Genomic DNA, 15,611 nt, shown 5'->3' with positions numbered 1-15,611 from the left:
ATATCACACCAAACATAACCTTCAGACTGAGGCATTTTCTTCAACTTTGAAAAGGAAGTTTCATAAGGAAAATGCAAAAAGATCCTTAACTATAGTGGTATTACTGGGAATACTTCAGTAACATTTATGCAGCAATACATTAGCTTTCATTTAATATCTCAAACTGACTATGGTTCTGGAAAGTATTTGATCATTAGGCCTGTGACCAGAGCTTTCTGGAGAACGGAAGGCTGTGTTGTCTACCGGGAGCTAAGATATGGGATGTGGACCTGGGGCTGAAGAAGATCCTAATCCTAAGCAGGAAAGAATCCACTAATTGTCCTTCATTTGGGAACAAATAATACTGTTAAAGTCTCACTGGGACACATCAAGAAAGACTATGTCAGGCCGGGGAATATACCTAAAAAAATGGAGGCTCAGGTGATCTTCAGTGGGATTCTACATGTCTCTAGAGGAGGAGAGTGAAGGCAAGACAAGATTATGATGATCAATAGATGGCTGAGGCAATGGTGCTATAAGGAGGCTTTGGGATGTTCAACCACTGGGAGGCATTCACAGACAATGGACTGTTTTTATGGGATGGGCTCCATCTGAGTAGGGAGGGTAATGGGCTTCTGGGATGGAGGTTGGCACAACTGCTTACATGAATTTTAAACTTGGAATTTGGGGGAGATGGTTGGGAGATGCTCATGAAATTTCCATGCCTGATTCCGATACTGAGTGGAAGGAAAGTCAAATAGAAGAGAATACAGGAAAGGCAAAAGGAACAACAGAGAGTAGGAGAATGCACAACAAGGGGAAATATAGTGCCAAAACTAATTACAGTAACCGTCAAGTAGGCAATACTGGCAGTAAAATTACTAGTCTGGTGAGGAATTAAAAACATTGGTAAATGTTAATTGGGATAAAATACAAGAGACAATGGATCATACTGAAAGATGAACTATCAGGCTAGAGAGAGGTTACTAGTGGAGCTCCTCAGGGATCAGTCTTGAGTCCAGTCTTATTTAACATTTTCATTAATGATATTGGCACAAAAAGTGGGAGTGTGCTGATTAAATTTGTGGATGACACGAAGTTGGGAAGTATTGCCTATATGGTGGAGCACTGGCATATCATATGAGAATATTTGGACAACCAGAGGATGCATCAGGCAAAGTATTTCCAGTAGAGAGAGAGAGAGAAGTATTACTACTATTGTACAAGGTACTGGTGAGACCCCCATCTAGAATACTGTGTGCAGTTCTGGTCTCCTGTAACAGGGTAGGCACACACCTCTCACAAGCGCCCCCCTTTGGCCAAATGCATCCTTGCAATCTCTCAGTTTGGAACGGGGTTGCACCTGCTTCTCACAAGCACCCCCTTCTGTTTGGGTGTGAGCCTGCTGTTTCTTAGTTCTGGGTTGGAACTGGGTGGCACTCACCTCTCACAAGTGTCTCCTCCCCCCCCATCCTCCAGCCGATGGTTTGTTCTGCGCGTCTTCAGTGACTCAATCCTCTGCCTGAGTCACACTGTCTGTGGGTTGAACAAACAAACAAAACCCTTCCAAGGTATACAGTCTTTACTTCCTGCAAAGGCTTTCTCCCTGGAGACACTGCCCTCCTGTAACAATCCATCGCGGTACCTTCAATTGGTATGTCCTTTTCGACAGCCCTCCCTGGGCTTAGTCTTTAACTAGATCAGCGGGGCCCATCACAGTACCGTCGCCTGGTCTGGCTAGGTTCTGGGCTTTTACATTGCTAAGTTCCTTCAGCCAGCCAGGAGCTCCTTCTTATCTCCCCCCATCTTCAGCAGCCCTCCCCGGGCTCAGTCTTGTCCACACTGTTGCTTTTCCAGCCATCCAGGTACCCAGTCCTCCCTCTTCCAGCTCCAAGCAACAACTGACTGTCTCTGCTGCTCCTTTTTTATATGGCTCTCCTGGCCCAACTGGTTGTTCCAGCAGCCCCTCTGATTAGCTGCTTCCCATGCAGCCACTCTAGGCCACCTGGAGGACTTCTCCTCTGCTCTTTTCTGGGGCAAGGTGAGACAGGGCTGCGAGGCATTCATCAGGGGGCCTCCGGACCTTGTCCACCCCATAACATCTCCCATGTTTAAGGAAGATGAATTCAAACTGGAACAGGTGCAGAGAAGGGCTAGTAGAATTATAAGAGGAATGGAGAACCTACCTTATGAGGGGAAACTTTAGGAGCTTGGCTTGTTTAGCATAACAAAACAAAGGCTGAAGGGAGATATTATTGCACTCTATAAATACATCAGAGGGGTAAACACCAGGGATGGAGAAGAATTATTTAAATTAATAGTCATTGCTGGCCCAAGAACAAATGAACATAAACTGGCCATCAACAAGTTTAGGCTTGAAATTAGACATTTCTAACTACCAGAGGAATGAAGTTCTGGAACAACTTTCCAAGAGGAGTAGTGAGGGGAAAATTCTAACTTGTTTCAAGACTGAGTTTGATAAATTTATGGGCGTAGGGATATGATGAGGTTGCCTACAATGACATATGTCCCGGCTGCGACTCTTATTTGCAACTATCTCCAACACTCAGAGATGTGACACTAGATGGGGCAGTCTCTGAGTCACTACAGAGAATTCTTTCCCAGGGGTTGGCTGATAGGTTTCACCCACATGCTCAGGGTCTAACTGCTTGCCATATTTAGGGTTGGGAAGGAATTCCCTCCCTGCCCCCGATCAGATTGGCAGAAAGGGATAGCTCAGTGGTTTGAGCATTGGCCTGCTAAACCCAGGGTTGTGAGTTCAATCCTTGAAGAGGCCATTTAGGGATCTGGGGCAAAAATTGGGGATTGGCCCTGCTTTGAGCAGGGGGTTGGACTAGATGACCTCCTGAGGTCCTTTCCAGCCCTGAGATTCTATGATTCTATGAGATCCTTGGGGGTTTCACCCTCCTCTGCTGTGTGGGTCACAGGTCAATTGCCAGTTTGAGCTAGAGTATATGGTGGATTTTCTGCAACTTGAAGTCTTAAATCAAGATTTGAGGACTTCAGTAAGTCAGCCAAAGATTATGGGCCTAGTACAGGAGTGAGTGGGTGAGGTTCGGGGGCCTGCAATGTGCAGGAGGTCAGACTAGATGATCATGATGTTCCCTTCTGGCCTTACAGTACATAAGTTATTGCCTGAAGCCAGCCCATCTCAGCATATAAGGGCCTGTGTGCTTATTTTAAGTAATTCTATCCTGCCAACCTAAATTCCGCTCATTGGGTTCATCTGGATGTTATCAATGTTCTTTCCCTGTCCTAAATCTTTGTATATTTTGACGTGTGATATTGATAATTTGTGTTTTAATGGTTAAAAAGCTGTAACCTTTTGAATCCCAACATCTAATTATCATCTGTTCCTCTTTTTACTGAAGAAAAAAACCTGCTAAGCCTTTCAAAATGGATGAGATTTGAAGTGGAATCCATTCAGAAACTGAGGACCAGCAGCCAGAGGTGAAAGTAAGCCGGTCCCGTCCGGCCCTTCAGTGGCCGGAGCCCCAGGTCCTTTAAATCACCTCCCGAGCCCTTTAAATCGCCTCCCAGTCACTGCGGGGAGCCCTGGGCCCTTTAAATCACCATCCGAGCCCTGCCGCCACTACCCCAGGGCTCAGGCAGTTGGGCCCGGATGGCGCTTTAAAGGGCCGGGGCTCCCCCGCAGCGGCAGGAGCCCCGGGCCCTTTAAAGTGCTGCCAGAGCCCTGCCACCGCTACTCCGGGGCTCCGGCAGCCAGGCTCGGGCAGCGATTTAAAGGGCCCGGAGCTCCGCTGCCGTGGTGATGGCTGGAGCCCCGGGTCCTTTAAATCACACCCCTGAGCCCTGGGGCTCCCAGCCACCTCTGCAGCTGGGAGCTCTGGGGGTGATTTAAAGGCCCCACCTCTTCCGGTTGAGGCCACACCCTCATTCAGGACTCCAGCGCACCAGTAAGTCCTTTAAGTTACTTTCACCCCGGCCAGCAGCCAAGTGGGAATCTGGCTGTGAAATGTTGGATCCCACCTACAGTTAGTGGGTATACTTAGGTAACTTGTTATTAGACAAGGAGTTTTATCTAATATAGAAGCATAAAGCCCAAGGTTGCATCTTTACGTTTGTTTTCTGTGTAACTTGTATCTGTTGGCTCTCTCTTACTTTTTCATCTTTGAATCTGTGGGTTTTTCTATTAAATGAACCTTTTGTTCATTTTTATCCCAAGCAGGTCTCTAGTGCAAACTGTGTGGAGGGTGTGCACCAAAGTAAGCTGGTATTTAGGGGAATGGTTTCACATTTTGGAGGGCGATGAACCAGAGGGGAAAAGTCTAGTACTTGAGAACTCAAGGAGGACATATTTGGGGAAACTTGGGACTGGAAAGGCTGTTGGTGTCATCCTGCAAGGAGTAATTAGGCTGGTGGAAGCCAGTAAGTCTTTGTGATTGTGGGCAGGCTACTGGGTGTCAGGGATCTGAGCCATAGCAGCACAATATTAAGGCATCCCAAGGTTACAGGGCAGGGGGTGACAGAACACCCTGATCTGTGTGATCCCCAAATCATCACAAAGAACTTAAGTCTTCACAGACTGAGGTGCCCTTCATGAGGACCCTCATTACTCCCCTCCCCCCAGAGAGGGAGGGTGAGAGGATTCAGAAGCAGGCTGAATACTTGGAGGCAGGCTGAATGACCCAATACAGGCTATTTGCCATAGAGGCGCTTTAACACTGAACTGGACCCAAATAAAATGTTTCGGTTTTTGTTTGTGGTTTACCCTCTCCCATTAAAGTTTAAGAAGTTGTGGCCTTTCACTTTAAAATCCATCCCTGTGTCTGTGTTTCATTCTTCTGAAAATTCTGATCAAATATATGTATATAATTGAAAGGGATCCTTCTGGATGAAAGACAGCATACAACTGAATTATTCTATTGTCATCAAGTGACACTATCACAAACACCACAAAGGGAAAGCATCTAATGTGTATTCCACATTTGTTGTATTCATAGTGCAAATAAACACAAATGGAAAGGCAGCAGCAAACTATACCACTTGCAAAAACAATATTATTAAAAAAGATTACTGAAAAAATATTTTAATTAACAAAACAAATTGAATGGAAAAGATTCCTCAAATAAAGCTTTAAAAGTGAGTCTGTGTGTATTTGACTGCCATGACTAATTATGTTGCCATGTAATGTGTGTTCAATTTGAGCTTATTTAAATAGCAGAAATACTCATTAGCTGCAGTATATCTGTGAAGCTTCAGTAAACAGTTTAATGGTTTTTATGTTTAACCATTTCCATAATTCCTGTAATTTTGGCTTTAGACACTCATTAATGTTATTTTTGATATCCATTTTACAGACTTCTTTACTGTGAAAGGGCATCAAGTACTTTAGTACAATCTGAAAATACGGTAACTCACTTAATCATATGTGTAAAAATATAGCTACCTTACATGTAAAAAGTCTGATTCACTGCCAATACAATCCACATTGTAAGCTGCAGAAGCAATGGTACAAGCACATTCCACCGACCATCCCTGGCCAATTGTGGGCTGCCCTGACCTGCATCAGCTTCCCAAAGCAGGCAAGGCAGGTGAGGCTAGGTCCACATATGCTGGGAAATGTGCCTATTTGTTCTCTAAGCAGCCCCACCAGCAAAGCTCCTATGGAAGCCTGGCTGTAAAATTAATGGCAGCAATTCTGCTATTGTCCCTCTACCAGTGCAGATGTTCTGCAGGTGAAAGGGTGTACAACTTGTCATTACACAAACAATATCAATAGCCGAAGTCCTATCGATTTAAATGGGACTAGTATTTGAACCCTTTGTAAATTGTGATATTACTCTGCCCACAGTGTACATTTCTGTAGATAGAAGACTTTACTCTCCAAGACTGCAAATCTGTCATCTTTCCTAAGCACTAAATTATTTTTAAAAAATACACTCCAAAAGTTGGCAACTTTTCTGCCTCTGAAATATACTACTGCCTGTCTAGAAAACATCAGTTAGGAACCTGGACAAAGGCCTCGCAATACCAAACATTTAGAAATTGTAAAACTGTAAATATGAAGATCTCACAAACCAATATGTAAACTGTATTTTGCAAATGTTCTATCTAATATTGCTGTTATATCACATACTGTTCTCTCTGTCACCCTGATTGCTTAATGCACCCTTTTAAAATGGCATGGAATTGAAGATGAAACTATTTCTTTTCCCTTTTAAAAATAATTTGTATGCTACATCCCCACTCATGCAAGTTACCACTTTATAAAACCAAAAAAAAACCCAAAACAAAATCAGGTGCAGATCCTAGATCCTGCCAATAAAGTTTATGGAATTTATGTTTGTTTAGGAAAAAATGAAACACAAAATTGGATACTTTTGCATATTTAAAACAAGAAAAAAACAAAAAAGAGGGAAATATTTTCCATATGCGGCCTATATTCTATATAAATGAAGAACATAATATGTGCAATCTTAGAGACCGATGTCAAACTTAAGGTTTATAATACTGTCCCAGAGCAAGAACATATGTGATACCAACTACTAGTGAAAGCTGGCATATAATAAGTAAAAGCTCAGAATAGTTATTCATAAGGGAGAAAAACCTGTTCTTGGTCAGTTATCAGGGAAAGAAAAAACAATTATAGAACATGTTGTGCTTTATAGGCATTGTCTATGGCAACCTTTAGTAATGCTATGCTGGCCTGGGGTGACCAGACAGCAAATGTGAAAAATCAGGATGGGGGTGGAGGGTAATAGGAGCCTATATAAAAAAAGGCTATAAAATCGGGACATCTGGTCACCCTATGCTGGACTCAAAATAGTTTAGTAACTGCTATCTGTCCTACCCTCTTTTAAACAATCCCAAAGAAACAGGAGGCAAAATCTGCATGAAAATTCTCCATATTATCATGCTGTCCCCCATCATTGTTTCACTGGAAAGAAAAGCAATGTGCCTGTAGGGCAAATACAAATCCACTTCATACATTTGGAGCAAATTTATACCACTGAAGTCAGTGGAGTGATGCCAGGGGTTATTTTGGCTCCCTGTGCTTAGGTAAACATGCTTTGTCTACTGAAGTTCTGAAACATGATGACTACACAAAAATAAAAAGTAAAAGCAAGACAACTGAAAGTTATGATTATCTGCTAATTTGCATCATTGTGCCAATGTATACAATTCCAGCAAATATGCTACACAAGATTTTGATAGCTAATAGCTAATTATAACAAAGGATTTATATTTTTATTTTTTGCTGTTTTCAAGGCTGATTCCCCACTCTAGCACAGTGCAGAAGGTGGAGGCCCGCAAGGATTCTAAAAATTAATACTAGCCACTCCAGGCTTGTATTAAACTCCCAAGGTTACAGCTTCTCTCTGACCTTGGATGGGTAGATGCTGCTACCACCCAATTGCAAAAAACCCCTTTTGACCCAGGAAGGCCACTTGGGAATACCTCACTGTGGGGTACCCTCAAGCCCTTTCACCCCCACCTCTGGGGAAGAGCTGAGAAAGAAAACAAAGGAAATCAGCTGTTGCCACCAGCTAATTAAACAACATATGCACAAAACTCCAAACCTGTTCTTAAAAAAGGTAACTTTTATTAAAAACAAAAAGAAAGGAAATACATCTGGAACTTTTTTTTTTAATCTAGCAAAAAGCCTATTACAAAATTAAGCATCAAAATTGCTTTCTTGTGGTCCATCTTAAAGGTTACAAGCAAAAACAAAAGCACCTGGGGTTAGCACAGAGGAGTCCACAAGCCATAAAGAAAAAAAAGAGAGAAACCCTAATCGCGTCTTCCTAGACATTCTCTGATCTACTTACTTATCTGGGCGTTTTCAAATAAGTAGTTTCTAGGTATGATTTGATGGTTTTTCATACCTGGCTTAAAGCTTCTTACAGCATAGTCCCAGCCCTGTCCCTGCTCTCTGGGAGAACAACCACAAACAGACAAAAGTTTTCAATTTTAAAAAGTTCTAGCCTTCCCATCGCTCTTTTGTCCAGGTGCCCACTTAATTCCTTTTACCTATGCATGCAGTCACACTTTTTAACCCTTTATAGGCAAAGCAAGTAGAGAACAGCTACTAAGAGGGATTTTATAGTTAACTGGCTGGGTGTCCATAAAAGGAAGCTACCCCCCTCCTTCATTTATCACAGCTGTGTATATACTAGAATACTTACTTTTCTGCATTTATGTTTGGACCTTTGTAGTATTTCTTTTAATTTGTTAAAGAAGATAAAGAACATACATTTCTTACCAAGAAATTGTAGGAGTGGCTCCTTTCTACTCCTGCCTGCTAAACAGAATTTTGAATGAAACTAGCATTGTCAATGGCATCTCCTGTATTAGCTCTGGACTACATATGTGGCAAAAGTTCTATTTTCTCTTCATAATTTTTTCATGGAAAAACCATCCTGTCCTCCCCCCACCCCACTAAATAGGGGGAAATCTGAAGCAGCAAACTGGTGCTGTCCCTTCTCTTTCAAGAAAACAATTGTTGTGTAAAGCCTGGGCCTTAAAATCAACTGGTCTTCTATTTAGTAGCATACAGGGAATTATATGCAGCACCATTAAGAGATACATTTTAATACAAGGAATTATGTTCTTATTTATTGGGTAAACTGCAATTTGGAATGGTTCCAGAGGATACTCCTGTAACTCACTCACACATTTTAGGCTCCAAAATGGCAAAACAGGAAAGCAGGGAGAGTCAGTGAAAGTGCAAAGCTCCCCTGAGGCTGTTTATTTTATTCAGGCCCAATCATAAACTTGTTTCCTGGCCCCAATGTGCTGCTCAGTGGAAATGCAGACTGTGCCTGCACAAAAACTTCCTTTCACCAAAACAAACAAGCAAGAAAACATCACAGGCCAGTATTTCTCCGCTTCAAGAATCTAGTATAAACAACAACCTGATTTTTAACTGCTTTTCACCAGTGGTGCTTAGGTTTTTAACACAGTTCTATATGGCAACTGTCCAGCTCTCTCAGCCAGCTTCCCAAGCATAGAATGGACTGCAGTTCTCCTAAGGTTTTGTGAAAAAATTAAAAATATATTTCTCTGAGCCCAAAGGGCAAATAAAGTAAAAACCAGAATGCTTGAAAATGTAATAGCATTGTATTTTAAGAAAACTTCAAACAGCAAATACCTCCCTATGAGCATGAGGAAACTGAGCTGTAAAATTACTAGTTCATCTGCAAGAGCGAGAAACATCATGATGACAATAATGGACTGACAGAGCCTTTCCATCCTAAGTTCCATTCCTATTCAGGGCAGCAGATAACCATATGCTTAAGTCCCAGTGAGCTAAACTTTAAGCATGTGCTTCAGTCCTGTCTTGAGAGAATGACTTTCTGAATCAGGGCTTAAATCCTGTTTTCATTTATTTTTAAACTTCTGATGTGCCAAGGATTTAAGTTCTCAATGAGCATGAGTATATTTGAATTGCTTCAAGACTGCTGGTTAACGAAGAGGTGTAAAGAATTGAAAATGACGTATCCACAAAAGATAGTAATTTATTTTCATAGTTTATTTATTTTTAACTTTTCCAGTATGTGAGAGAAATTTCTGCACTCAGCTTATATACCAGGAGCAGTATCCACAGACATATCATGTGAAACTGAGGTATGTTGCCCATCCAAAGGAAAAGGACTCATTCTGCAATCTACCTGAATTATGATTTTGTTCCTATCAGACTACAGCATGTTGCTACACAGAACTCAAATGGGTAATTTAACAGGCAAATGGGCATTAGGTTCCCCATCTTTTGAAAGGGTTATAGTTAGTGGTAGTGTAATTCACTGGTAAGCATGTGTTATCGGTCCCCCTCTGTGCAAATCCACAAAGGATATGATTTGTTATAGTCATCAGCTATAGAGCTTAGGTTCAAGCTGTAGCAGCTCATGCTTTTAGGTTTGGATGTCCCTTGTTCAAAACCTCAGTGTCAGCCAAAATGACAAACTGTCGCATTAGGCCCCATCAGCCCATCAAGTTAAAGCTGAAGCAAGATTGAGTGTGGGAATACCTATACACAAGTAGAGTAACCTTTTAGCCTGGCACCCAAGAACCAACACAATTTGCCACTGACACAGGCAATGTGTTTTATTTACCCCAAAAGATTTGAGAAAACCTTCCCAAAGACCTTCTAAATAGCAAGAATTGATGAGGGTTTTGAAATGGCTTTTTGAAAATATTCTCTAATTAAAGTCAATTCCATCAAGACAGTGGCTCATGACTCCATTAAAAATTCAAACCCTAGCTTTTCTTTGTACTTCCTTGGTGAGATTGATCACTAGACCATAAGCAACACACATATTAAATTCTTTATATGACAACATATCACCAAGTGGAAGGGTAGTCCCCACTCACAAAAAGTCATCAGAGTCCCACGTGCTTCTTATTTACTCCTTTGACCATTCGATAACTGCACTACATAAGGTTGCACAGAATGAGTATCACTGTGAGTACGACGGATGCAATTACCTTGTAGATAACAGCACATCTTGAATTAAATTATCAAAAATCATTGGTTACGTACCCAACAATTGAACACCTGTAAATTAAATTTACAAAGGAATGGCTTTGCTCCCTTTCTTTTATTGTAGTAGAGAATCTAAAATCCCCCTGTGATAATACGTTGGATTAAAAATTGTAAACATTGTTCCTTAGTATCAATATTATTGAATGGGAAGTATTGGATATCTGATTTGTGTTACAGGACAGCTCTACTGACATCTGTCAGCAACATTCTGGAATTCTTAAAATGTTCTTATAGCTCCTCTCCATTACCTAACGTTTTGTCCTTATATGAAGCTGCAAGGCAACAAGATATATTGCTAGACTCAGCTTGGATGGTTTTGGATTTAAAACTTGTCTGTGGTTAAGAAGGTACAGAAGTCTTTGCCATGTTATGAGGTTTTGAGCTGTATTTTGCACTGTCTAAGAGAACCAAAGTCTCTGTGGCCAGTGTGATACTACAAGGATTTCCAAAACTTTTTTTGGCCTTATCCCCTGAAGCACTTTAAAGTAGCAAATGGGAAGGAGTACATAGTATGAGTCTGGTCCATTTCTGTATCAGAGCATCCATGCCCAAAATTTCAGGATGACATGTCATGGAGTAATTTCCTGGTATTACTATACATGGAGGAGGTGTACAGGTCCATCTCTGGGACTCCCACCATCTAGATCACGTTTATGAATACCCCCCAGTTTAGGCTCAATTAGTTGTGGTCCATCTCTCTTCTACTGAGTCAGCTGGCTTTGGTATTTAATATGCTTTTGATGTATGATGCTTTTAAGGAGCTTAGAATCTTTCAATCTGTTCAAAGAGAAGCCAAGCTTCTTCCATCAGTTTTCAGCTCCTGATTTTTCAGCCTCCAGTCCTTAAGGAGTGCATGTGTGAGACAGCTGGGATCCCTGTCCAGTCCTGAGCAATACAGAGGGCATCCATCCATCTATCCATCCCATCACAGCAGCCCCTAGTTCTTTTTAAGGAATGATTACAGTCAGAAAGAGAGAAAATAGCACCATACTACTGCAAATGTCTTTCAGTTATAGATGGGTATGCACTGTAACATTTGCATCTACATCTCATTTGTGAGGGGTGTTTGGATCTTGAGTTTTGGGTCAGACCCACCTGTAGTTATATCTGCTTAGTTTGCTAATGTCAAGATGAAGACTATAGAGCCTATATAGCTGTGGATAGGCAAGCTGTATTAATTTCTTCTTGCATTAAGAACAGAATTGCCCATTTATGTTCTGCTTCCACATTCCTTCTTTTTAAGTGATATATGAAGCATTCAGAACGCAGCTTGATTTTCAGACAACCTCTTGAATTTGCAATTATGGCACCTAGTGTATTTTAAATTTTCTCTTGCAGACTGAATTAATTTAATAAGGAAGTTACTTATACGGAATAAGTACCTAAATCTGTAAGATGTTGGGAGGAAAATAGGGGGAGTTGCAATGGCTAAGAACCATTTAAGATTAAGCCTTAAAATGGAATGCTGTAATGTCATTCACTAAAGGATCACTTTTCCAAAATTAACTTGGAAAGGTTGATGATCTGCAAATATCTCTTGGTTAGATACCATACTGAGTGGTGCCTTAGAATTACCAAAGACTGGATTTTGGATCGATCTCTTTTACTCTGTTATAATTTACGGACTATGTTGCACAATAATATTCTCACACATTCTAACACAGCACTCCATAACTTACACGCAAAGGTGCCTTCAAGTGATTAGTTATTTTGAGTACTCAACTTGAAATACCATAAAAGAGACAGATCACAAGGCAGGTGCTCAACACTTTCTAAAAACTCTTTAAAATGTCGCAAGTTGTGCAAACAAAAACAGAGGCATCCAGCCCAAATTACTTCTCAGTTTTGAACATTTAGACTTAAGAGCCCAATTCCACCTTCCCACAACCCATTTATCCAGTTGTAGTTGAGGACAAAATTTAGGAGAGGAAAGCCAAAGTTCCCAAAATGTAAATAGTAATAGTACTAAAGTAATAACAGGCTGTTATATAGCATATTACAGCTGAGCATTACCTTTAGGGTTACCTAAAACTGAACCAAAGGCACTGATCACCACATCTGTCTTCAAACGGACAATCTGATCCTCATCTTCAATCCAGTGTCCAGCTTCAACTTGCTCAGTTCGAACAAATTCCATAGCAACAATTCGTCCACCTTTCACAACAACCTTCTGAGGTGAGAGGAAAGGAAGAAATTCACACTTTTCTTCTTTTGCAAGTTCCATCTGTGGAAAAAGAAAAGTCATACAAAGATTATGATGTCTTCATAAAAAGATTTTGATTTATGAAGTTTGCATATATTCCATATCTAGCAAAATATATTGCCGTGTAGGGCTACGGTCTATTCTTGATACTTACTCCAAAGTCTCCAATGATATTGAGTGGATCAGCATATCCACCAATGGCGAAGAGTATTAATTTTTCATATTTTCTCCTCTGTTAATCTGCATTTAGACTAGTGTGGTCCCTTTGATGTCAATGGAATTACCCTACATAACAAGGTATGTTGGTCTTTTAAGGACAGGTCTAGGTGAGCACAGACTCAGTACTGACTGCAGCCTAGATGGGGGGTAGGCCTGCACTGAATGCAAGGTACAAGTGGTTATAAATTGGGGGTGGGGGTAGGGTTTTGTCAAAAACAAACTAAATTTTCCTCTGAAAAAATAATCTGTCCCCCGCTTATAGATATTATCAACTGGAATTTTTGCTAAGTGTATGACCTTGAACTTTGCACAATTAAACTTCATCCCCTTTCTATTATTCCAGTTTTCAAGGTCATCCAAATCTGCTTGTATGCTGTTCCAGTGCTTTGTGTCATCAGCGAATTGTATTAGCACACTCCCACTTTTTGTACCAAGGTCATAAACAAAAATATTAAATAAGATTCGCCCCAAGACTGATCCCTAAGGAACTCGGCTGGAACCTCCCTCCAGCCTGATAATTCACCTTTCAGGTTTACCAGCAGTAGTCTCCCCTTTAATCAGTTCCTTACCCATCATCTCTGGATTCTCATATTAATCACCAACTTCTCTAATTTAACTAATAATTTCCCATGTGGAACTATATCAAATGCTTTATTGAAATCCAGGTAGTTTAGAACTACTGCATTTGCTATGTCTAGAAAACTGATTAGGCTGGTCTGGCACGATCTACCTTTGTCAAATCTTGTTTTATTTTATACCAATTACCATTTACCTTTGTCTTTAATTACTACCTCTTTCAAAATTTGTTCTAAAGACCTTGCATACAATTGAGGCCCATTAATGAGCCTGTAGTTTCCTGCATCACTTTCCCCCTCCCCCGCCTTTCTTAAATATAGACACTATACTTGAAATTCTCCAGCCAGGATCTGGCCCTACATGATTATATGACAAATAATCTCTTTCATACCTGTGATATTCTACAGCATTTCAGCATCTGGCCATGTTTGAAACCTCAATAATGGCTATGCTTGATTAGGGGCAATCTTTACTTTATTAATTTCTAATCTGTAGTGTGATTTAGTTAATAGGTATAATTACAGACTTTATGAATGACAACTTTAAAAAATACAAAGATTTGCACATACACTCACAAAGAGATCATGGGAGTCTGAATACTGATGAACTGAAAAACAGATCGGTACATGAATTACATTTTATCTCAATAAGCTTTATTTAATTTATTTATTTAAAGAATCCCCCACCCCAACTTGAGTGTTTGCTTTACGGCAAGGAAAACAGAATTAACTTATGCACATTGAGATATTACATTGCTTATTGTGTGCCATCATCCCCTTTGTGTAACTATTAGGTCTCCAAAGATGTACACTTTCTCTTGAAAAGACAGGACCATTTTCATATAAATTCCATGACTGAGGTACATTACATGTCTCATTAGTATAAATTATGCAACAATCCAAAGTATGTGCCACATAAATTATAACCAAATAAGACCACCAAAATCTAATAATTGAAGACAAATGAAAAAGGTTTCTTAATAAAAAATGTTTATCAAAATCAAGTTAAGTACAGAAATATATGCTGAATGCCATCGCTCACCAGCCTTTGATAGGCATTCAACACACAAAGAACCTTTTTACATGTCTTTATAAGTTCCTAGCAGTTGTCTGGATCACTGTGATTCATTAAGTATGTCCCAGAAGTGCAACTTTTTTGGGAAATCAGATTCCTGAAAAGTCACTAGTAACACTAGAATGGCCCACAATAATTCAGGTACACCTCATCATTTGATATCTCAGGTGCATATGTGTGTTTAAGCATTTCTAAATATTTTATAGTTTATAAACAAAGGACCAAAATTTACCCTCAGATACGCAAGAGCAACTTTCATTGACTTCATGGAGAATTGCACAAGCATAACTGAGGGCATAATTTGACACAGACACAACATAAAATGAGCCTCAGAATTAGAATAAACATTTACAAATTTCAATTTCATTTTGATGAATTAAACCTTATGTTACAGTGTTTTAAGTACTTTGCACAAGTTGGGCCCTGTATAAATAACAACGATAATCATCATTCCAGCTCATAAAATCAGTCTTGTTACTACTACAAAAACATTCTGATTGTTCAGTTTTACCTCCTCGGGGACAGCCCTGATATTAGTGAATCCCTTTCTGAAGACCACAAATACACGGCGAGCTCCACAGCGTAAAGCAGATGTCGCACAATCAAAAGCAGTGTCTCCTGCTCCAAGTACAATTACAGTTCCCTGTATCAATGGCAATGGAGAGTGACAGGCACACATTCCTGAATGATGAAAAGAAAACCCCATTTTCAAGAAGAGAACAATTTCTGCATGACAACTCAAAAGATACTTGTACTCAAAGCAGTGTAAAATTGCATCTTGCAGTTTCCGAGCATGGAGTGTCACTATCAAATTATTCTGCTTCATTGAAAGACAGTTTTATTCCCACTTTTAAGATATGCTCATATATGTAATTTCATAGTCAGTACCCTTAGCAGCAATGCCTGCCCATCATGGAGGGTTATAAACTACAATACATTTTTAAGAATGTAGGATCTGTCATACTGGATTCAATCAATTTGAGGTCATCACTCAAAAATTAAACTTTTGACTAATTTCATCAGATTCATTAT

The 15,611-nt window shown here is 40.2% G+C and overlaps 1 protein-coding gene across 4 annotated transcripts in view; it reads right to left on the bottom strand.

Annotated features, from left to right (window-relative positions):
* Positions 1-15,611, bottom strand: part of DPYD (dihydropyrimidine dehydrogenase) — a 542,988-nt gene that overhangs the window by 247,479 nt on the left and 279,898 nt on the right. For 3 of the 4 annotated variants that reach the window (XM_073356962.2, XM_073356960.2, XM_073356961.2), the window contains 2 exons: positions 15,091-15,260; positions 12,521-12,731 (listed from right to left, as the gene is read on the bottom strand). In XM_073356962.2, coding sequence (XP_073213063.1) covers positions 12,521-12,731; positions 15,091-15,260 — 381 coding nt within the window. Of the gene's footprint in view, positions 1-9,499; positions 11,451-12,520; positions 12,732-15,090; positions 15,261-15,611 lie in introns of those variants that run through there. The other variant, XM_073356963.2, reaches the window with a different exon arrangement.

This window comes from Lepidochelys kempii, chromosome 8, assembly GCF_965140285.1.
Source record: "Lepidochelys kempii isolate rLepKem1 chromosome 8, rLepKem1.hap1, whole genome shotgun sequence".
NCBI lineage: Eukaryota > Metazoa > Chordata > Testudines > Cheloniidae > Lepidochelys > Lepidochelys kempii.
Note: the sequence above shows the minus strand (reverse complement) of the source record. Positions and strands in the feature narration are given on the sequence as shown.